At 48.8% G+C, this 24,722-nt stretch overlaps 1 protein-coding gene and 1 long non-coding RNA gene across 2 annotated transcripts in view; both read right to left on the reverse strand.

Annotated features, from left to right (window-relative positions):
* The window catches only part of LOC121270634, a 31,051-nt gene extending 24,196 nt beyond the window's left edge, over positions 1 to 6,855 (reverse strand). Inside the window, exon 1 of the long non-coding RNA XR_005941587.1 lies at positions 6,769 to 6,855. This is a non-coding gene — a long non-coding RNA (uncharacterized LOC121270634). The remainder of the gene's footprint in view (positions 1 to 6,768) is intronic.
* Positions 6,856 to 22,646: 15,791 nt separating this feature from the next.
* The window catches only part of LOC121270117 (zinc finger protein 16-like), a 120,827-nt gene continuing 118,751 nt past the window's right edge, over positions 22,647 to 24,722 (reverse strand). Inside the window, exon 4 of the mRNA XM_041175432.1 lies at positions 22,647 to 23,080. Coding sequence (XP_041031366.1) covers positions 22,647 to 23,080 — 434 coding nt within the window. The remainder of the gene's footprint in view (positions 23,081 to 24,722) is intronic.

The following is a 24,722-nucleotide window of genomic DNA, read 5'->3' on the forward strand; positions in this document are numbered from 1 at the left end:
CGACAGTGCGGCGCTCCCTCAGCACTGACCCTCCGACAGTGCGGCTCTCCCTCAGTACTGACCCTCCGACAGTGCGGTGCTCCCTCAGCACTGACCCTCCGATCTGCGGCGCTCCCTCAATACTGACCATCCGACAGTGCAGCTCTCCCTCAGTACTGACCCTCTGACAGTGCAGCTCACCCTCAGTACTGACCCTCCGACAGTCCGGCTCTCCCACAGTACTGATCCTCCGACAGTGCAGCTCTCCCTCAGTACTGACCCTCCAACAGTGCGGCTCTCCCTCAGCACAGACCCTCCCAACATTGCGGCTCTCCCTCAGTACTGACCCTCCGACAGTGCAGCTCTCCCTCAGTACTGACCCTCCGACAGAGCGGCGCTCCCTCAGTACTGACCCTCCGACAGTGCGGCTCACCCTCAGTACTGCCCTTCCGACAGTGCGGCTCTCCCTCAATGCTCACCGTCCAATAGTGTGGCTATCCCTCAGCAATGACCCTCCGACAGTGCAGCTCTCCCTCAGCACTGACCCTCCGACAGCGCGGCGCTCCCTCAGCACTGACCCTCCAACGCAGGATTTTGGGGATTTGACTGGATTTTGGAGATTTGTCTGGATTTTGGGGATTTGATTCAGGTTTTTATGGATTTGATTCAGGATTTCGGGGATTTGACTGTATTTTAGGGATTTGATTCTGGATTTTGGGGATTTGACTGGATTTTAGGAATTTGGTTCTGGATTTTGGGGATTTGACTGGATATTACGGATTTGGTTCTGGATTTGGGGGTTTGACTGGATTTTTTGGAATTTGACTGGATTTTAGGGATTTGGTTAAGGATTTTGTTGATTTGACTGGATTTTGGGGATTTGACTGGATTTTGGGAATTCGTCTGGATTTTGGGAATTCGTCTGGATTTTGGGAATTCGTCTGGATTTTGGGGGTTTGACTGGATTTTGGGGGTTTGACTGGATTTTGGGGGTTTAACTGGATTTTAGGGATTTAACTGGATTTTAGGGATTTAACTGGATTTTGGTCATTTGTCTGGATTTTGGGGATATGATTGGATTCTGGGGATCTGATTCAGGATTTTGGGTATATGTTTCAGGATTTTGGGGATTTGACTGGATTTTGGGGGTTTGACTGGATTTTAGGGATTTGACTGGATTTTGGGGATTTAACTGGATTTTGGGGATTTGTCTGGATCTTGGGGATGTGATCCAGGATTTTGGGGATTTGATTCAGGATTTGGGGGATTTGATTCAGGATTTTGGGGATTTGATTCAGGAATTTGGGGAATTGATTCATGATTTTGGGTATTTGATTCAGGGTTTTGGGGATTTGACCCAGGATTTTGGAGATTTGATTCAGGATTTTGGGGATTTGACCCAAGATTTTGGGGATTTCATTCAGGAATTTGGGGATTTGACTCAGGAGATTTTGGGGATTTGATTCAGGATTTTGGGGATTTGATTCAGGATTTGGGGATTTGATTCAGGATTTTGGCAGATTTGATTCAGGATTTTGGGGATTTGATTCAGGATTTTGGGGATTTGATTCAGGAATTGGGGGATTTGATTCAGGATTTTGGGGATTTGACTGGATTTTGGGGATTTGATTCAGGGTTTTGGGGATTTGACTGGATTTTGGGGATTTCATTCAGGATTTTGGGGACTTGTTTCAGGATTTTGAGAATTTGACTGGATTTGGGGGATTTGATTCAGGATTTGGGGGATTTGATTCAGGATTTTAGGGATTTGATTCAGGATTTTAGGGATTTGATTCAGGATTTTAGGGATTTGATTCAGGATTTTGGGCATTTGATTCAGGATTTTGGGCATTTGATTCAGGATCTGGGGGATTTGATTCAGGATTTTGGGGATTTGACCCAAGATATTGGGGATTTCATTCAGGAATTTGGGGATTTGACTCAGGAGATTTTGGGGATTTGATTCAGGATTTTGGGGATTTGATTCAGGATTTGGGGGATTTGATTCAGGATTTTGGGGATTTGACTGGATTTTGGGGATTTGATTCAGGGTTTGTGGGGATTTGATTCAGGATTTGGGGGACTTGTTTCAGGATTTTGAGGATTTGACTGGATTTTGGGGATTTGATTCAGGATTTTGGGGATTTGATTCAGGATTTTGGGGATTTGATTCAGGATTTTAGGGATTTGACTGGATTTTGGGGATTTGATCCAGGAATTTGGGGATTTGATTCAGGATTTGGGGGATTTGATTCAGGATTTTGGGGATTTGATTCAGGAATTTGGGGAATTGATTCATGATTTTGGGTATTTGATTCAGGGTTTTGGGGATTTGACCCAGGATTTTGGAGATTTGATTCAGGATTTTGGGGATTTGACCCAAGATTTTGGGGATTTCATTCAGGAATTTGGGGATTTGACTCAGGAGATTTTGGGGATTTGATTCAGGATTTTGGGGATTTGATTCAGGATTTGGGGATTTGATTCAGGATTTTGGCAGATTTGATTCAGGATTTTGGGGATTTGATTCAGGATTTTGGGGATTTGATTCAGGAATTGGGGGATTTGATTCAGGATTTTGGGGATTTGACTGGATTTTGGGGATTTGATTCAGGGTTTTGGGGATTTGACTGGATTTTGGGGATTTCATTCAGGATTTTGGGGACTTGTTTCAGGATTTTGAGAATTTGACTGGATTTGGGGGATTTGATTCAGGATTTGGGGGATTTGATTCAGGATTTTAGGGATTTGATTCAGGATTTTAGGGATTTGATTCAGGATTTTGGGCATTTGATTCAGGATTTTGGGCATTTGATTCAGGATTTTGGGCATTTGATTCAGGATCTGGGGGATTTGATTCAGGATTTTGGGGATTTGACCCAAGATATTGGGGATTTCATTCAGGAATTTGGGGATTTGACTCAGGAGATTTTGGGGATTTGATTCAGGATTTTGGGGATTTGATTCAGGATTTTGGGGATTTGATTCAGGATTTGGGGGATTTGATTCAGGATTTTGGGGATTTGACTGGATTTTGGGGATTTGATTCAGGGTTTGTGGGGATTTGATTCAGGATTTGGGGGACTTGTTTCAGGATTTTGAGGATTTGACTGGATTTTGGGGATTTGATTCAGGATTTTGGGGATTTGATTCAGGATTTTAGGGATTTGACTGGATTTGGGGCATTTGATTCAGGATTTGGGGGATTTGATTCAGGATTTTGGGGATTTGATTCAGGATTTTAGGGATTTGACTGGATTTTGGGGATTTGATTCAGGAATTTGGGGATTTGATTCAGGATTTTAGAGATTTGATTTGGGGGATTTGATTCAGGATTTGGGGGATTTGACTGGATTTTGGAGATTTGATTCAAGATTTGGGGGACTTGATTCAGGATTTTGGGGATTTGACTGGATTTTGGGGATTTGATTCAGGATTTTGGGGATTTGATTCAGGATTTTGGGGATTTGATTCAGGATTTTGGGGATTTGATTCAGGATTTTGGGGATTTGACTGGATTTTAGGGTTTTTGACTGGATTTTGGGGATTTGATTCAGGAATTTGGGGATTTGGTTCAGGATTTTGGGGGATTAGATTCAGGATTTTGGGGATTTGACTGGATTTTGGGGATTTGATTCAGGGTTTTGGGGATTTGATTCAGGGTTTTGGGGATTTGATTCAGGATTTGATTCAGGATTTTGGGGATTTGATTCAGGATTTTGGGGATTTGATGCAAGATTTTGGGGATTTGTCTGGATTTTGGGGGTTTCACTGGATTTTGGGGATTTGACTAGATTTTGGGCATTTGTCTGGATTTTGGGGATTTGATTCAGGATTTTGTGGATTTGATTCAGGATTTTGTGGATTTGATTCAGGATTTTGTGGGTTTGATTCAGGATTTGGGGAATTTGACTGGCTTTTGGGGATTTGATTCAGGATTTGGGGGACTTGATTCAGGATTTTGGGGATTTGACTGGATTTTGGGGATTTGATTCAGGATTTTGGGGATTTGATTCAGGATTTTGGGGATTTGACTGGATTTTAGGGATTTGACTGGATTTTGGGGATTTGATTCAGGAATTTGGGGATTTGATTCAGGAATTTGGGGATTTGGTTCAGGATTTTGGGGGATTAGATTCAGGATTTTGGGGATTTGACTGGATTTTGGGGATTTGATTCAGGGTTTTGGGGATTTGATTCAGGGTTTTGGGGATTTGATTCAGGATTTGATTCAGGATTTTGGGGATTTGATTCAGGATTTTGGGGATTTGATGCAAGATTTTGGGGATTTGTCTGGATTTTGGGGGTTTCACTGGATTTTGGGGATTTGACTAGATTTTGGGCATTTGTCTGGATTTTGGGGATTTGATTCAGGATTTTGTGGATTTGATTCAGGATTTTGTGGATTTGATTCAGGATTTTGTGGATTTGATTCAGGATTTGGGGAATTTGACTGGGTTTTGGGGATTTGATTCAGGATTTTGGGGATTTGATTCAGGATTTTGGGGATTTGACTGGATTTTAGGGATTTGACTGGATTTTGGGGATTTGATTCAGGAATTTGGGGATTTGATTCAGGAATTTGGGGATTTGACTGGATTTTAGATATTTGACTGGATTTTAGATATTTGACTGGATTTTGGGGATTTGATTCAGGAATTTGGGGATTTGATTCAGGATTTTGGGGATTTGACTGGATTTTAGGGATTTCACTGGATTTTGGGGATTTGATTCAGGAATTTGGGGATTTGATTCAGGAATTTGGGGATTTGGTTCAGGATTTTGGGGGATTAGATTCAGGATTTTGGGGATTTGACTGGATTTTGGGGATTTGATTCAGGGTTTTGGGGATTTGATTCAGGGTTTTGGGGATTTGATTCAGGGTTTGGGGGATTTGATTTAGGATTTTGGGGATTTGATACAAGATTTTGGGGATTTGTCTGGATTTTGGGGGTTTCACTGGATTTTGGGGATTTGACTAGATTTTGGGCATTTGTCTGGATTTTGGGGATTTGATTCAGGATTTTGGGGATTTGATTCAGGATTTTGGGGATTTGATTCAGGATTTTGTGGATTTGATTCAGGATTTTGTGGATTTGATTCAGGATTTGGGGAATTTGACTGGGTTTTGGCGAGTTGATTCAGGATTTTGAGGATTTGATTCAGGATTTTGAGGATTTGATTCAGGATTTTGGGGATTTGACTGGATTTTGGGGATTTGATTCAGGATTTTGGGGATTTGACTGGATTTTGGGGATTGATTCAGGATTTTGGGGATTTGACTGGATTTTGGGGATTTGACTGGATTTTGGGGATATGATTGGATTTTGGGGATTTGATTGGATTTTGAGGATTTGACTGGATTTTGGGGATATGATTGGATTTTGGGGATTTGCCTGGATTTTGGGGATTTGATTGGATTTTGGGGATTTGATTCAGGATTTTGGGGTTTTGATTCAGGATTTGGGGAATTTGACTGGGTTTTGGGGATTTGATTCAGGATTTTGGGGATTTGATTCAGGATTTTGGGGATATGATTGGATTTTGGGGATTTGACTGGATTTTGGGGATTTGTCTGGATTTTGGGAATTTGTCTGGATTTGGGGGATATGATTGGATTTTGGGGATTTGACTGGATTTTGGGGATTTGATTCAGGATTTTGGGGATTTGATTCAGGATTTTGGGGATTTGACTGGATTTTGGGGATTTGACTGGATTTTGGGGATTTGATTCAGGATTTTGGGGATTTGACTGGATTTTGGGGATTTGACTGGATTTTGGGGATATGATTGGATTTTGGGGATTTGTCTAGATTTTGCGGATTTGACTGGATTTTGGGGATTTGATTGGATTTTGAGGATTTGACTGGATTTTGGGGATATGATTGGATTTTGGGGATTTGTCTGGATTTTGGGGATTTGACTGGATTTTGGGGATTTGACTGGATTTTGGGGATTTGATTCAGGATTTTGGGGATTTGATTCAGGATTTTGTGGATTTGATTCAGGATTTTGGGGATTTGATTCAGGATTTTGGGGATATGATTGGATTTTGGGGATTTGATTGGATTTTGGGGATTCGACTGGATTTTGGGGATATGATTGGATTTTGGGGATTTGACTGGATTTTGGGGATTTGACTGGATTTTGGGGATATGATTGGATTTTGGGGATTTGACTAGATTTTGGGGATTTGATTGGATTTTGGGGATTTGATTCAAGATTTTGGGGATTTGATTCAGGAGTTTGGGGATTTGATTCAGGAGTTTGGGGATTTGACTGGATTTTGGGGATTTGATTCAGGATTTTGGGGATTTGACTGGATTTTGGGGATTTGACTGGATTTTGGGGATTTGACTGGATTTTGGGGATTTGATTCAGGATTTTGGGGATTTGATTCAGGAGTTTGGGGATTTGACTGGATTTTGGGGATTTGATTCAGGATTTTGGGGATTTGACTGGATTTTGGGAATTTGACTGGATTTTGGGGATTTGACTGGATTTTGGGGATTTGACTGGATTTTGGGGATATGATTGGATTTTGGGGATTTGATTCAGGACTTTGTAGATTTGACCCACAGTCTCTCCCACTGTCGTGAAGTGTCGCAAAGTGGAAGGGGGGGGGCGCAACTTCCTGCACACGTGACTCACACGCTTTCCCCCCCCACCGCCCCCCCGCGCGATCGGTTATTCGGGAGTTTTATAAACACCGAGTTTTTAACCTCCTCCCTCCTCCTCTCCCTCTCCCCCCCACCCCCCCGGACCCCGGTCCCCGGACTCCGTTCCTACCTCATCCGCTGCCGCCTCTCTCTCCGGCATTCATTTTACCCCGAACTGCGCATGCTCGGGGATGCGGGTCCTCGGGGAAGGGGCGGAGCCACGCCGTGCGCATGCGGGGCCGCCCTCAGCCCCGACCACCCGCCGCTGCGCTCGAGTAGCCGCTGGCAGGCCCCGCCCCTTAAGCGCAGCCTTCAATCCCACCCACCGGGAGGCGGGGCGTGGGGAGACGGCGGCCATGGCCCGCCTCCCGCCTCCCCCCCCCCCAACCCCCATCTCGCTCAGCCGCTGGTCACGTGCCAGGCGGGATTAGGGCGTATTCCCGAGCGCGGGGCATGCTGGTCAGGGGCCGCCGCCATTTCCCTGCGCAGCCACAGGGACGGGAATCTACTAAGGGATTGGAACAGATTAGGCGCTTCACAGCTTTCCGGATTTAACCTCATAGAGCCAGAGGCTCCTGGGGGGTGTCTTCAGCACAGAAAAAGGCCCTTCGGCCCATCGAGTCCATGCCGGTCAAACAAGTAAGTACCTGACTATTCAAATCCCACCTTTTTCCAGCACTAGGCCCATAGCCTTGTCTGCCGTGGACCTCATCGCCGGTGTACTTCCAAGTACGTCTTCCATGTTAAAAACAAAAAAAACTGCGGATACGGGAAATCCAAAATAAAAAAATAGCTGGAAAAACTCAGCAGGTCCGGCAGAATCGGTGGAGAAGAAAAGAGTTGATGTTTCGTGTCCTCATGACCCCTCAACAGAACTAGATGAATCTAAGGAGAGGGGTGAAATATAAGCTGGTTTTAGGTTGGGGGAGGGGGTTGGGTGGGGGGAGAGAAGTGGAGGGGGGTTGGTGTGGTATGGCCTTGTCTGCCATGGACCTCATCGCCAGTGTACATCCAAGTACTCCGTCCATGTTAAAAACAAAAAAACTGCGGATATGGGAAATCCAAAATAAAAAAAAATACCTGGTAAAACTCAGCAGGTCCGGCAGCATCGGCGGAGAAGAAAAGAGTTGACGTTTCGAGTCCTCATGACCCTTCAACAGAACTGGGTGAATCCAAGGAGAGGAGTGAAATGTAAGCTGGTTTAAGGTGGCGGGGGGTTGGGTGGGGGGAGACAAGTGGAGGGGGGGATGTGTGGTTGTAGGGACAAGCAAGCAGTGATAGGAGCAGATCATCACAAACACCAGGAGAGAAATGGAAAGCAATGAAGGTGAACAAGGCAAAAGAGAGATACGGAAATCTTGTCGCAGAAAGGAACAGAACTTCTTCAAGGAAGGCACTTCTTGAAGAGCAGTGGCAGTCAATTAAACACAGATATAAAAACAAAAAACTGCAGATGCTGGAAATCCAAGACAAAAACAGAATTACCTGGAAAAACTCAGCAGGTCTGGCAGCATTGGCGGAGAAGAAAAGAGTTGATGTTTCGAGTCCTCATGACCCTTCAACAGAACTGATTTTTCTTTACAAGTAGAGGGTTGAAATATAAGCTGGTTTAAGGTTGGGGGTGGTGGGTGGTTGGGTGGGGGGAGAGAAGTGGATGGGGGTGGTGTGTGTGGTATGGCCTTGTCTGCCATGGGCCTCATCGCAAGTGTACATCCAAGTACTTCTACGATGTTAAAAACATAAAAACTGCGGATACGGGAAAACCAAAATAAAAAATACCTGGAAAAACTCAGCAGAGGTCTGACAGCATCTGCAGAGAGGGACACAGTTAATGTTTTGAGTCCTTATGACTCTTCAACAGAACTAAGAACAAATAGGAGAGGGGTGAAATATAAGCTGGTTTAAGGGGGGGTGGTTGTCGGGACAAGCAAGCAGTGATAGGAGGAGATAACCAAAAGATGTCACAGACAAAAGAACAGAGGTGTTGAAGGTGGTGATATTATCTAGAAGAATGTGCTAATTAAGAATGGATGGCAGGAGAAGCAAGGTACAGATAGCTCTAGTGGGGGTGGGGTGAAATAAGACTAAAAGAGCATAGAAAGTATGGATAAATGATCGGTGGAATACATTAAAAAATAGTGGAAATAGTTGGGAAAAGAAAAATCTACATCAATTATTGGAAAAAAACAAAAAGGAGGGGGGGAAATTGGAAAGGGGGTGGGGGTGGAGTTCATGATTTAAAGTTGTTGAACTCCATGTTCATTCCAGAAGGCTGTAAAGTGCCTAGTCGGAAGATGAGGTGCTGTTCCTCCAGTTTGCGTTGAGCTTCACCGGAACAATGCAGCAGGCCAAGGATGGACATGTGGGCGTGAGAGCAGGGTGGTGTGTTGAAATGGCAAGCGACAGGGAGGTTTGGGTCATTCTTGCGGACAGACCGAAGGTGTTCTGCAAAGCGGGTCACCCAGTCTGCGTTTGGTCTCTCCAATGTAGAGGAAACCGCATTGGGAGCAATGAATGCAGTAGACTAAATTGAGGGAAGTGCAAGTGAAATGCTGCTTCACTTGAAAGGAGTTGACAGGGCCCTCAACCGTGTCCGGCCCATCTCCCGCACATCCGCCCTCATACCTTCTCCTCCCTCCCAGAAACATGATAGGGTCCCCTTTGTCCTCACTTATCACCCCACCAGCCTCCACATTCAAAGGATCATCCTCCGCCATTTCCGCCAACTCCAACATGATGCCACCACCAAACACATCTTCCCTTCACCCCCCCCCAGTGGCATTCCGTAGGGATCGTTCCCTCCGGGACACCCTGGTCCACTCCTCCATCACCCCCTACTCCTCAACCCCCTCCCAAGGCACCTTCCCATGCAACCGCAGAAGATGCAACACCTGCCCCTTCACTTCCTCTCTGCTCACTGTCCAAGGGCCCAAACACTCCTTTCAAGTGAAGCAACATTTCACTTGCATTTCCTTCAACTTAGTCTACTGCATTCGTTGCTCCCAATGCGGTTTCCTCTACATTGGAGAGACCAAACGCAGACTGGGTGACCCGCTTTGCAGAACACCTTCGGTCTGTCCGCAAGAATGACCCAGACCTCCCTGTCGCTTGCCATTTTAACCCTCCACCCTGCTCTCTTGCCCACATGTCTGTCCTTGGCCTGCTGCATTGTGCCAGTGAAGCTCAACGCAAACTGGAGGAACAGCACCTCATCTTCCCACTAGGCACTTTACAGCCTTCCGGACTGAATATTGAGTTCAACAATTTTAGATCTCGAGCTGTCTCCTCCATCCCCACGCCCTTTCCGATTTTCCCCCTCCTTTTTGTTTTTTCCAATAATTTATAGATTTTTCTTTTCCCACCTATTTCCATTATTTTTAAATCTATACCTTTTATGCTCTTTCAGTCTTAGTTCACCCCACCCCCACTAGAGCTATCTGTACCTTGCTTGTCCTGCTTTCTACCCTTAATTAGCACATTCTTTTAGATAATATCACCACCTTCAACACCTCTTTGTTCTTTTGTCTGTGACAGGTTTTGGTTATCTGCTCCTATCACTGCTTGCTTGTCCCAACAACCACCACCCACCCCTCCCCCCTTAAACCAGCTTATATTTCACCCCTCTCCTATTTTTACTCAGTTCTGTTGAAGGGTCATGAGGACTCGAAACGTCAACTCTTTTCTTCTCCACCGATGCTGCCAGACCTGCTGAGTTTTACCAGGTATTTTTTTATTTTTGGTTTTTACCACTTCAATGTTATGAGGGTTTCTGCCTCTACCACCCTTTCAGGCAGCGAGTTCCAGATTCCCGCCATCCTCTGGGTGAAAAAATTCTTCCTCACATCCCCTCCTAAACCTTCTGCCCCTTACCTTAAATCCCCAGCACAGAGGCCTGTGGGACTCCACTCGTCACATCCTGCCAGTCAGAAAAAGACCCATTTATACCTACTCTCTGTTTCCTGTCAGCCAGCCGATCTTCTATCCATACGTTACCCCCTACACCATGAGCTTTTATTTTTCCACAGTAACCTTTGATGTGGCACCTTATCAAATGCCTTCTGGAAATCCAAGTACAGCACATCTACAGGTTCCCCTTTATCCAACATCACATGTTACTCCTTCAAAAAACTCCCAATAAATTGGTCAAACATGATTTCCCTTTCACAAAACCACACTGACTCTTCCTGATTACCTCGAGATTCTCTACCTGCCCAGCTATAACCTCCTTAACCATCCATTCTAACACCTTCGCCAGAACAGATGTCAAGCTAACTGGCCTATCGTCTCCTGTTTTCTGCCTCCCTCCCCTCTTGAATTGCTACTTCCCAGTCTGATGGAAACGTTCCAGAATCTAGGGAATTTTGGAAAATTAATTAATTAGCGCATCTACTACCTCATTAACCACCTCTTTTAAGACCCTAGGATGAAGTGCATCAGGACCCAGAGACTTGTTAACTCGCAGCTCCATCAGTTTGCTCAATACTGATTCCCTAGTGATTGTAATTTCGCCAAGTTCCCCTCTCCCTTCCACCTCCTGATTTACAGCTATTACTGGAATGTTTTTTACATGCTCTATTATGAACACAGAAGCAAAATATTTTTTCATTTCATCCGCCATTTCCTTATTATCTACTATTAACTCCCCAGTCTCACTCTCTAGAGGACCAACACTCACTTTACTTAATCTTTTCCTTAATTTCTTTCTCCTGAATAACCTTTTAGTCATTCTCTGCCGTTCTTTATATTCTGTCCAATCACTTGTCCTGCCACTCATCTTTGCACAGTTATATGTCTTCCTTAAATTTGATGCTTTCCTTAACATCTCTAGTTAACCACAGATGGTGGGTCCTCCCCTTAGAATTTTTCTTTACAGTAGGAATATACTTATTCTGAGTATTCTGAAATATCCCTTTAAATGTCTGCCACTCTATTGATCTACCCCCTAGCCTAGTTCACTTCAGCAAGCTCAGCTTTCATGCCCACATAGTTGCCCTCAATTAAGTTTAAGACACTAGTCTTAGACCCACTCTTCTCCCTCTCAAACTGGATGTAAAATTCAATCGTATTGTGGTCACTGTTACCTAGGAGTGCCTTCACTCTGAGGTCATTAATTAACCCTGTCACATTATACATTACAGTTCAGGCATAGTCGATCCCAATGGTACAGCCCTCACTTTCCCCAGTATTGGTGCCAGTGCCCCACAAACTGGAACCCACTTCCCCCACACCAGTCTTTGAGCCACTCATTCATCTGACCAGATGCCGTGAACCCTGGCACCAGGCAGGCAACACAGCCTTCTTGCTTTTTGCTACAGGGAACAGCGTCGATCCCTCTCGCTATATTGTCCCCTACTACCACTACATTTGTGTTTGCCTCCCCTGGTTGAATAGCTTCCTGTACCATGGTGCCATGGCCAGCCTGCTCATCCACCTTGCAGATTTTGCTTTCGTCCACACAAGTTGTGAGGTCCTCGAACCTGTTTGACAATTGCAGAGCCTGTGGCTCCTCCGCTACTATCTGCTCAGTCCCTTTACCTTCCTCGCTCACAGCCACATCCTCCTGTCCCTCACCGCTGACCAAAACGGTGGACCACATTCTAAGAAGTGTGACCATCCCCTGGAACAAAGCGTCCAGGTTTTTATCCCCCTCCCTTATGTTGCGTGGTGTCTGCAGTTCACTTCCAGGTAGATAATCCTGATCCAGAACTCCTCTCACTGCTTACACGTTCTGCAGATGTTAGTCATGGATCACCTTGGCTTCCAAAAGCCCCCACGTTCCACAGCTGCAATGTAACATCTGCCCTGACATTGTTACTTACGTTACTTAGTTAATTTAATTACACACTTAATTAACTTAGAATAATTCCAATGTATACCGCACCTCTTTCCCCCTTGCAACGAATTCTCACGTGAACCTAATTCGTCACTCACTCAGTCTCCATCTCACTCCAGCCTTATTGCATCTCCTCGCGTGCCATTTATTGATCATGCAGTTTGGAAAGCCTGTCTCTTTTATAGACCCTCTAATGACTCTTAGCTGGTTTAGCTTCCTGTTACAGTAATTAACACCACTTGAACCAACTGGTTTCAGACGACTGACAGATAACTGCCACTCCAAGCGGTTCTCTGTTTAGCAAGCTGAGTTAACTCGCTTGAAGGTTAGCACCAAGCCAGGTTTTGATTCTTAATTTGTAGTTAAAACCTGAAAACGATTTACCAGAGCTTACCACACGAACCTAATTCGCTACTCACGCACTCCCTGTCTCACCCCGGCGCAGTCACCTGCCTCCTCGCGTGTCTCTTACCGATTCAACCGGGGTGTACAAAATTGTGAGGAGTCGAGACACAGTTGATGGGTGGCAGTGGTGCTTTGCAGTTCACTCAGGGAGTCCCTGAGTGTCGCAAGATGCACTGTTGCATGCACCTTGTAGTCCGGTGCTAGGGATAGCGGATGGAAGAAGCTCCCATGCTCTTTCGCTTACGTAGCTGCCGGGAGTAGGAAGCTGTGTCGCATGTGAACTTCCAAAACTCCCCAGGTTCTGGGAGGAGCCGAGCGGAATTGGAAAGTAGCGAATGTGACCCCTCTGTTCAAAGAAGGAGGCAGACAGAAAGGACGGGTCAGCCTAACATCTATGGTAGGGAAAACGCTGGAGTCCGGGATTAACGAGGTAATTTCTGAAACCGTGCTACAATCAGGGAGAGACTCAACATGGTTTTGCGAGAAGGGAATCATGTTTGACTCATTTATCATATCTCTGTGAGGAAGCTATGAGCGCGAGGTGGATGAAGGGGAACCTGTGGATGTGGTGTATTTGGACTTCCCAAAGGCATTTGACAAGGCGCCACATCGAAGTTTGCTGCGCAAAATAAGAGCTCATGGTGTCGGGGGTAACACAGGAACGTGGATGGAGGATTGGTTCGCTAACAGGAAGCGGTCTCGCATACGATGCAATGTAAAATTAAAATCTTCAGAATCACAGAGTGCTTACAGCACGGAAGGAGGCCATTCAGCCCATCTATACTGTGCTGGCTCTCAGAAGGAGCCATTCACCTAGTCCCACTTCCCACCCCCCGCCCCCCAACCTGCCCTCTTCCCAGAACTCCGTATATTCTTCCTTTTTGGATAATAATCCGATTCCCTCTTGAAAGCTTTGATTGAACCTGGCTCCCCCACACTCACTCTCAGGCAGCGCCTTCCAGACTCCTGACCCCTTCCAGGCGGGAGAAAAAGGTTTCTCCTCGTGTGTGACCCTCGCTCCTTTTACCGACCGCCTTAAGCCCACGCGTCTCGCCGGGTTTTCCAACCTCCTGCCAACGGGAACGGTTTCTCCCAGTCAACTCTGCTCCCAGACCATCCACCCGCCCACTCCCCTTCGCGGTTTATTGAACACCCCGATCAAATCTCCTCCCGAACCTTCTCTTCTCCGAGGAGGCTTCTCCAGGTCAGAGAGAGCTGAGAGGAGACTGGGCAGCGGTGTCCGAAGTCAAGGAGAAATTCCACCAAGTAAATTGGAAGCGACTGCTTCCAGAGGCATTAAGGGTTGGCGAGCGGAGGACACAGGCTCAAGGTGCTCGGCAAGAAAAAGTCAGGGGTCGCAGCAGGATTAAGAATCAGGCTGCGGCTGGAAAAGCACTTGGCTGTGTTCTCGGAAGTGCTGTAGCCCCACGAGGCTAGGAGGCAGGAGCCGGGTGGAGGGGGGGGGTGGGGGGGAAACGATGTGAATTTGGCGGGTCAGCCACCGAAATGATGGGCCAAATGGTCTCGCCCTGGGCTCCACGTCAGGCTGTATTCCAGAGATGGAGGTAGGCAGCCTTGGTGACGGGCGTGGATGTGCGATCAGGAGCTCACCTTGGCATCCGATGTAACGCTAAAGTTACCAGCGGACTCTGTCAGCCTCGGACTGTCTCCAGGGAGTGGAATGGAGTCACAAGAGGGTTTGAGTACAAGAGTCGCGAAGTCTTACTTTAATCGTCTCTAACCCTTGGTTGGACCGCACCTGGAGCAACTGTGTGCAGTTTTGGTCCCCTCACCTCAGGAAGGATATTTTTGCCACAGAGCGAGCGCTGGGAAGGTTCACCGGACTTGTTCCCTGGGATGGCGGGCGGGACTGTCCTGCGGAGGGTGTTTGGGGGGGGAAACTGGGCCCCTGTCCTCCCCAGAGTTTTGAAGAACGAGAGGTGGTCGCACTGAAAGCTACGGGATACGTAAAGAGGCAGACAGGGTAGGTGCAGGTGAGACGTTCGCCCTTGGCTGGGGAGCCTAGAACCAGGGGACACGGTTTCAAAATAAGGTGGGGGAGCCATTTAGGACCGAGATGAGGAGAAATTTTATTTACTCTCGAGGGTTGTGAATCTTTGGAATTCTCTACCCCAGAGGGGTGTGGAAACTTAGTCATTGAGTGTGTTTAAAGCAGAGATTGACAGATTTTTAAATACCCAGTGACATAAAGGATTATGGGGATAATGTGTGGGGGAAGGTATCAAAGTGGGTGAGCAGCCACGATCGTACTGAATGGTGGAGCGGGCTCGATGGGCTGAATGGCCCACTCCTGTTCCTACGTTCCTACGTATCCCGGGGACGGAGTTTGGAGCAGGGTCCGAAAACGATGGCTTTGGTCTTCCCGATGTTTAATTGGAGGAAATTTCTGTTCACTGGGTGTCGGTTAAGCAGATGAGAAATGGCGGGGGCATCACAGTCAAAATCCTTGCAGAGGAAGGGGGAGGCTGGAGATGGAGAAGGATGTGTGCAAGGGGTGATGGCATCAAGGGTCGAGACGCACAGTATACCCGGGTGTCAGGAGGATATAATAATTTTCATAATGTTATTGGAATTTATCGCAGGGTAATAGTGGGGTCTGTGTCTCTGTCTGTGCCTGTGGGACTTAATTGAATTAAAGGCAGCTGCTCTGAAGGCTTTGATGTATCAGAAGGTGAACTAGGTTTCAAACGTTAAGTAGGTAAACATGGGTGAAGTTGCAGAATGTGAGGCGTAAAGGGAACATTTGCATTTTTTAAACAAACCAGGCTAGCTTGAATTCAAAAGAGAGGGTGAAATGTTTCACCAAGCTAGGAGAAGTGAAGAAACAGTGTGTTTACTTTTCCCAAAGATGACTGGTAAAATTGGTACTTTGATAGATTTTTATTATTAGAGAGGTAAAGTCCAAAGGCAAAGTGAAACAATGGGAATTTGCATTCAAAGAGGAAAATATGCACAAAGGAGAGAAGGCTGTGTGCAAGGGAGGGCATTTTAAGATCTAACAAGCGTGAAAAGCCTCCAGCATCTGAGCCTCAAGCTGCTGTCTAAAGAAACGGAAGTTAAGAAAACTCACTTTGAATTCGACTGTTCTGGGTATCGTGTTACTTTGCCTGGGTCTTTTAGAAATATCTGTGTTTTTACTGTTGCCTTTTAACAGAGGTGTAACTGGGAATTAGATTAATCTGGGGAGCTAGAAGTTATCATAGTAATTTGTAAACCTATGTACGTACTCAAAATCATTTAAAAAATACTTTTAATGAAGGTTTGATTTAAGAAACCTATGAGACTCGTTGGCTTTTTTACTCAGTTCAAAACCCCCATCTCGAAATAAATACAAATTGCAAACAGTTGTGGCAGCTGCTTCAAGTTTCCCTCTGGGATTTGGGTATCTTGGTGCCTACCATCCACCCACCACAACAACCGGGCGAGAGCGTCCCAGGCTCAAGAAATCACCGCATCATTCACTTGCCAACATAGCCGAACGAAACAAGCAACCACACCATGCATCTAGGCGGCGCCTTTACATTCGTTCGCGGGATGTGGGCCATCGCTGGCGAAGTCGGTGGACGTTGACCATCCCTGGCTGACCACAAGGAGGCGGTGGTGAGGTGCCTTGGCCACTTCATAGGGCCGTTCCAGAGTCAGCCACCTTGCTGTGGGTCCGGGCTCACACTGGGAAAGGATGGCCGATTTCCTTCCCCGAGATAGGTAAAAGTACGTAGAAGCTAGGAGCAGGAGCAGGAGCAGGAGTAGGCCATTTGGCCCTTGGAGCCTGCTCCACCATTCCATTGAATCAAGGCTGATCCCTCTACCTCAGCGCCATACTCCTGCTTTCTCTCTATACCCCTCGATGCCCCTAATATCCCAAAAAATGATCAATTTCTTTCTGGAATATACTCAGTGACCCGGCCTCCACAGCCCTCTGTTGTAGAGGATTCCACACGTTGACCACCCTCTGAGTGAAGACATGTCTCCTCATCTCAGTCCTAAATGGTCTCCCCCGTATCCTGAGACTGTGGCCCCTGGTTCTAGACTCCCCATCCAGGGGAAACATGCTCCCTGCATCCACTCTGTCTAACCCTGTTAGAATTTCACATGTTTCAATCAGACCCCCTCTCATTCTTCTAAACTCTGGTGAACACAGAGCTCAGTCGAACCAATCCCTCCTCACAGGACAGTCCTGCTATCCCCGGTATCAGCCTAGTGAACCTTCGCTGCACCCCCTCTATGGCAAGTCTATCCTTTCTTAGGTAGGGAGACCAAAATTGCACACAATACTCCAGGTGTGGTCTCACCAAGGCCCTGTACAGCTGCAAGTAAGACATCCTGACTTCTGAACTCAAATCCTCTAGCAATGAAGGCCAACATATCATTTGCCTTTCTCGCTGCTTGCTGCGCCTGCCTGTTTACGTCCAGTGACTGGTGTACAAGGACACCCAGATCCCTTTGTACATCCACATTCCCCAATAGATCACCATTTAAATAATAGTCTTTCTGTTTTTTGCATCAAAGTGTATAACTTCACATTTATCCACATTGTACTGCATCTCCAATGTGTTTGCCCCCACACAACTTGTCTAAATCACTCTGAAGCCTCCTTGCATTTTCTTCACAATGCCACCCAGTTTTGCATCGTCAGCAAACTTGGAAATATTGCATTTGGTTTCCTCATCCAGGTCATTTATACGTACAACATGAATAGCTGGGGCCCCAAGCCCTGATCCCTGCGGTACACCACTAGTCACTGCCTGCCACTTTGGAAAAAGACCCATTTATTCCCACTCCCTGTTCCCGGTCTGTCTACCAATTCTCAATCCACGCCACCACATGACACCCGATCCCATGTGCTTTAATTTTTCCCACAAGCCTCTTATGTGGAACCTTATCAAAAGCCTTCTTGAAATCCAAATACACCACATCCACCGGTTCTCCCTTATCTAATCTACTCGTTACATCCTCAAAAAAACTCCAGTAGATTAGTTAAGCATGATTTCCCTTTCATAAACCCATGCTGACTTTGTCTAATCCTGTTAATGCTTTACAACTGTTCTGTTACCACGTCTTTTATAATAGACTCTACCATTTTCCTACCACTACTGATGTTAGGCAAACTGGTCTGTAATTCTCTGCTTTTTTCTCTCCCTTTTTTAAATAGCGGGGTTACATTTACCACCTTCCAATCTGTAGGAAGAGCTCCAGAGTCTAGAGAATTTTGGGAGATGACCACCAAGGCATCCTATATTTCCAGGGCCACTTCCTTTAGCACCCCACTTCCTGGGGTGTAGATTATCAGGCCCTGGGGATTTATCAGCCTTTAACCCCATTAATTTCTCTAGCGCCATTTTAAAACAATAATACAGATTTGCTTCGATTCCTCCCTCTCACCAGACGCTTGGTTCCCTAACATTTCTGGGAAAATATTTGTGTCCTCTTTTGTGAAGACAGAACCGAACTATGTGTTCAATTCTTCTGCCATTTCCTTGTTCCCCATTATAATTTCCCCCCTTTTCTGACTGTAAGGGACCTACATTTGTCTACGCTAATCTTTTCCTCTTCACATATTTATAGAAGCTTTTACAGTCAGTTTTTATGTTCCCTGCAAGTTTACTCTCATACTCCATTTTCCCCTTCTTGATCAATCTTTTTGCCCATTTTTGCTGAATTCTAAACTGCTCCCAATCCTTAAGGCTTGCTGTTTTGTCTGGCAATTTTATATGTCTCTTCTTTGGATCTAATACTATCCCCAATTTCTTTTGTAAGCCATGGCTGAGCCACCTTTCCTGTTTTATTTTTGCGCCAGAAGTTTAGGGAGGGAATCCAGAGCTTAGAATCCACCCCCCAGGCAGCTGAAGGCAGGGGACCAATGGTAGAGAGATGGGAATCGGGGGATGATTGAGAGGCCGGAATCAGAGGAGCACAGAGATCTCGGAGGGTCATACGGGGCTGGAGGAGGTTACAGAGATAGGGAGGGTTCTAGGGGGCTGGAGGAGGTTACAGAGATAGGGAGGGGTGTAGGGGCTGGAGGAGGTTACAGAGATAGGGAGGGTTGTGGGGGGCTGGAGGTGGTTACAGAGATAGGGAGGGGTGTAGGGGCTGGAGGTGGTTACAGAGATAGGGAGGGGTGTAGGGGCTGGAGGAGGTTACAGAGATAGGGAGGGGTGTCGGGGCTGGAGGAGTTTACAGAGATAGGGAGGGGTGTAGGGGCTGGAGGAGGTTACAGAGATAGGGAAGGGTGTAGGGGGGCTGGAGGAGGTTACAGAGATAGGGAGTGGTGTAGGGGGGCTGGAGGAGGTTACAGAGATAGGGAGTGGTGTAGGGGATAGAGGTGGTTACAGAGATAGGGAGGGGTGTAGGGGGCTGGAGGAGGTTACAGAGATCGCTGGGACGAGGAGCAGACACAGAAGACAGGACACATCGGTCAGTGGTAAACCATTCCTGCAGCCCTGCCTAGATCTTCACAGACATCAGGGACTCCACAGAGACGGCATTTCACACATCACCCATTTATTTGGCACGTACAAGCCCAGTCGTGGGAAACATTGGCAACTGCTGACACGGACAGGGGTTCAGGCCTGCGTGTGGCTAACCACAAAACCATCACAAAGAAGACAAATCTCCGAATGTTGCAGGCAGCAAGCTATTCACCAGAGCCCAGGAAGGATCTGCTCGCCCTCGAACGAGAGCTGCAATAGCCAGCTCCGGGTTACACAGTGAGGCCAATTTGCATGGGGTGAGTACAGGATTTGGTAGGGTTGGTGGGGAGGGTCTATTTCTTCTGGTGGGGTTTCATGGGGTGCGGGCATCGCTGGCCGGGCCCAGTATTTATTGCCCCATCCCCTGATCGCCCCCTTGAGAAGATCGGGGTGGGGTGAGCTGCCTTCTTGAACCGCTGCAGTCCCCAGTGTGGTGTAGATACACCCACAGTGCTGTTACGGAGGGAGTTCCAGGATTTTGTCCCTGTGGTGTAGGTACACCCACAGTGCTGTTAGGGAGGGAATTCCAGGATTTTGTCCCTGTGGTGTAGGTACACCCACAGCGCTGTTAGGGAGGGAGTTCCAGGATTTTGTCCCTGTGGTGTAGGTACACCCACAGCGCTGTTAGGGAGGGAGTTCCAGGATTTTGTCCCTGTGGTGTAGGTACACCCACAGCGGTGTTAGGGAGGGAGTTCCAGGATTTTGTCCCTGTGGTGTAGGTACACCCACAGTGCTGTTAGGGAGGGAATTCCAGGATTTTGTCCCTGTGGTGTAGGTACACCCACAGCGCTGTTAGGGAGGGAGTTCCAGGATTTTGTCCCCAGTGTGGTGTAGGTACACTCACGGCGCTGTTAGGGAGGGAGTTCCAGGATTTTGTCCCCTGTGTGGTGTAGGTACACCCACAGCACTGTTAGGGAGGGAGTTCCAGGATTTTTTCCCCTGTGGTGTAGGTACACCCACAGTGCTGTTAGGGAGGGAGTTCCAGGATTTTGTCCCTGTGGTGTAGGTACACCCACAGTGTTGTTAGGGAGGGAGTTCCAGGATTTTGTCCCTGTGGTGTAGGTACACCCACAGCACTGTTAGGGAGGGAGTTCCAGGATTTTTTCCCCTGTGGTGTAGGTACACCCACAGTGCTGTTAGGGAGGGAGTTCCAGGATTTTGTCCCTGTGGTGTAGGTACACCCACAGTGTTGTTAGGGAGGGAGTTCCAGGATTTTGTCCCTGTGGTGTAGGTACACCTACAGCGCTTTTAGGGAGGGAGTTCCAGGATTTTGTCCCCTGTGTGGTTTAGGTACACCCACAGCACTGTTAGGGAGGGAGTTCCAGGATTTTGTCCCCTGTGTGGTGTAGGTACACCCACGGCGCTGTTAGGGAGGGAGTTCCAGGATTTTGTCCCTGTGGTGTAGGTACACCCACAGTGCTGTTAGGGAGGGAGTTCCAGGATTTTGTCCCCTGTGATGTAGGTACACCCACAGCGCTGTTAGGGAGGGAGTTCCAGGATTTTGTCCCTGTTGTGTAGGTACACCCACAGCACTGTTAGGGAGGGAGTTCCAGGATTTTGTCCCCTGTGGTGTAGTTACACCCACAGCGCTGTAAGGTAGGGAGTTCCAGGATTTTGTCCCTGTGGTGTAGGTACACCCACAGCGCTGTTAGGGAGGGAGTTCCAGGATTTTGTCCCTGTGGTGTAGGTACATCCACAGCGCTGTTAGAGAGGGAGTTCCAGGATTTTGTCCATGTCATGTAGGTACACCCACGGTGCTGTTAGGAAGTTCCAGGATTTTGTCCCTGTGGTGTAGGTACACCCACAGCGCTGTTGGGGAGGGAGTTCCAGGATTTTGTCCCCTGTGTGGTGTAGGTACACCCACAGTGCTGTTAGGGAGGGAGTTCCAGTATTTTGTCCCCTGTGTGGTGTAGGTACACCCACAGCGCTGTTAGGGAGGGAGTTCCAGGATTTTGACCCAGCAACAGTGAAGGATATATTTCCAAGTCGGCATGGCGAGGGGCTCGGAGGGGGAACTTCCAGGTGGTGGGTGTTCCCCATGTGTCTGCTGCCCGTGTCCTTCTAGATGGTAGAGGTCGTGGGTTTGGAAGGTGCTGTCGAAGGAGCCTTGGCGAGTTGCCGCAGTGCATCTGGTAGATGGTACACACACTGCTGCTACTGTGCGTCGGTGGGTGGAGGGAGTGAATGTTTGTGGATGGGGTGCCGATCGAGTGGGGGGCTGCTTTGTCCTGGACGGTGTCGAGCTTCTCGAGTGTCGTGGGAGCTGCAACTCATCCAGGCAAAGTGGGGAGTGTCCCATCCCACTCCTGACTTGTGCCTTGTAGATGGTGGACAGGCTTTGAGGGGGAGTCAGGAGGTGAGTCACTCTCCGCAGGATTCCCAGCCTCTGACCTGTGTGTGTAGCCACACAAGAGGAGGTGATGGTAGTAACCCAGAGACCCAGGGTGATTCCCTGGGGACCTGGATTCGAATCTCGCAATGACAGATGGTGGAATTTGAATTCAATAAAAATCTGGAATTAAAAGCCTAATGGGGAGCATAGAAGCATTGTCGATTGTTGTAAAAAAACCCATCTGGTTCACTCATGCCCTTTAGGGAAGGAAATCTGCTGTCCTTACCTGGTCTGGCCTACATGTGACTCCAGACCCACAGCGATGTGGTTGAATCTTTAAATGCCCTCTGAAATGGCCTAGCAAGCTACTCAGTTCAAGGGTAGTTAGGGGTGGTCAATAACTGCTGGCTTAGCCAATGACGCTTGTGTCCCATGAACGAATATATTAAAAAAGTGGCTGGTCCAGTTAAGTTTCTGGTCAATGGTAACCCCCAGGATGTTGATAGTGGGGAAGATTCAGCGATGGTGATGCCCATCGAGTGTCAAGGGGGGGCGATGGTTGGATTCTCTCTTGTTGGAGATGGTCATTGCCTGGCACTTGTGTGGGTGCGAATGTTACTTGTCAACCCGAGGCTTGTCCAGGGTCTCGCCGCATTCGGACACGGGGCTGCTTCAGTATCTGAGGAGCGAATGGTGCTGAACATTGTGCAACCATCAGCGAACACTCCCCACTACTGACCTTAAGGTGGGAGGAATGTCATTGACGGAGCAGCTGAAGATGGTTGGGCCGAGGACACTAACCCTGAGGAACACCTGCGATGATGTCCTGGAGCTGAGATGATCGACCACCCCCCCCACCCCTCCCCCCCCCCAACGCCGAGTCCCGCTGGCCCCCAGTTTTGCCGAAGATCGCCGCGGCGACGATGGGGGGGTGAACGCTGTATCAGTCAGGGTGGTGCCTCGTCGGCGTGGACCCGCCGGTGGGTGCGCAGGTGGGAGGACTGGGCCGACGCCTTGCCGCACGCGGGGCAGGCGAAGGGCCGCTTGCCGGAGCGAACGCGCCGGTGCCGCAGCAGGTGGCGCTGCTTGGTGAACCCTTTGCCGCAGTCCGGGCAGGGGAAGGGCCTCTCCTCGCTGTGGACGAGCTGGTGGGCTCGCACGGTGTAGGCCTGGGCAAAGCCCCCTCCCGCAGGTGGGGCAGGTGTGTGGCCTGTCTGTGCCACCGGCACACCCCTCTCCCAACCCCACCCCCCCACGCCCCCCCCCCCCACCCCCGGCTCCCGAAGGCCCTGGGCGGGGGATGGGGGCTCCCTCGCCGGGTCTCGACTTCCCAGGAGCTTTTCCCGTCTCGTTCGATCCTCCCCTCTCAGCAGCCTGGCCCCTGCGGAGAGAGGTCGGAGAAAGGTTCAGGGGGAAGGATCGGACCGTCCTGTCCTCCCACAACTCCGCCTCCACCCCCACCACCCCCACCCACCGGCTCAGCTTTCGTAACAAGCAAAGAGCGGATAAAGGGGAACCTGTAGATGTGCTGAGCTTGGGCGCGTGGTGTAGTTGGGGGTTGGGGGTGGGGGTAACGATCTGTATCGATGACTTGGGCGAAGGTACCGAATGTACTGCTGGTGGTGCCGGTAAGGTGAGTTGTAAAAGAGAAAGGCAGAGGCTCTGCAAAGGGAGAGAGAGAGAGAGAGAGAGAGAGAGAGAGAGGCAGGTTAAGTGAGCGGGCAAAAAAAAATTGGCAGGCGGAGGATTAAACGTGTGGGAATGGCGAACTCGTCCGCTTTGGTGCAGGGGGAGGGTAGACAAAGCGGGGATGTTATTTGAACGGAGAGGGGCTGCGCGGTGCGGAGGGATCCGAGTGTCCTGGTTAAGGAGCGGGGTTGGTGGTTGGGGGGGGGGGTTGGTGGGCAGGAAGCGGCCGGACTTGCTCACTCGGAGAGAGACGGGGCAGACACGATGGGCTGAGTGGGATCTTTCTGTGCTGTGGCTGGTCTGCGATGCCCGGCTCGGCCAATCCTGTGAGTTATTGCACGTCTGAGCCATAGTTAGAGAGATAAATATGTTTTTTTTTAAGCTGAGATGAGGGTTTTTAACCAGTCTGGTCAAACAATTAAATTCCAGGTCCCAACCCACACCCTCCAAAACTCATGTCACTAAACTACTGGTCCCATTCATTCGCCCCATCCCTTGCCACTGCGCCTGCGCTGACTCCACCGCCGCCGCGCCTGCGCCTAGACGGCCCCCCACGCCCCCCCCCCCCCCCCCACCCCCGTCGTCTCCACCGCGCCTGCGCCTTCCCGCAGTTGCTGGGTAACCGCGCGCGCCACCTCCCAGCCCTCTCTCCCACCCACCGCGCGCGGCGCTGTCTGGGTAGCAAAGGTTTCCTTGACCGTTTGCCAGCGGCCGGCGCCACTCACATTTACAGCGGCAGGGGCATCGACCGGGCTCGGGAGGAGGAAAGAGAGATGAATAGAGGCAACAGAATAAATGTAAAATACTACGACCGACACCCTCCCCCCCCCCCCCCCCCAACATATCACGTCATCCCATCCCCGCACTTCCCCGGCCGGCGTCTCAACCTGAAAATGGCGGCGGCGATGGTGGTGCAGGAGGAGGAGGTGGAGGAGGTAGTCACGTGACTAAACCGTCCTTCATAGATAATTGATCACGTGACCCACATCCCATCCACCCCCTCGGGCACCCGACCATCTGATTGACATGGGTTCCAGCCAATCAGGATGGGGTCGCCGGACCTGCAACACGCACGCCTCTAATTGACATGGGTCCCTGCCAATCAGGGGGAGGGAGGGAGGGCAAGAGGCACCGCCGTGAACACCAAACACCCTCCCTCCCTCCCACCCACCCACCCATTCCACGAGCTCTCCAACCAATTGGCGCGCAACGCACGCTCGGAGGGCAAAGGGAGGACGGGGTGGGGGGGGGGGGGGGGGGAGAAGAGAAATGGCCCTTGGCGGACCACTGCGCATGCTCAGATCAATTCGCCCCTCCCCCTTGCTCCACACCAT

The sequence above is a fragment of the Carcharodon carcharias genome, chromosome 27 (genome assembly GCF_017639515.1).
Source record: "Carcharodon carcharias isolate sCarCar2 chromosome 27, sCarCar2.pri, whole genome shotgun sequence".
Classification (NCBI taxonomy): Eukaryota; Metazoa; Chordata; class Chondrichthyes; order Lamniformes; family Lamnidae; genus Carcharodon; species Carcharodon carcharias.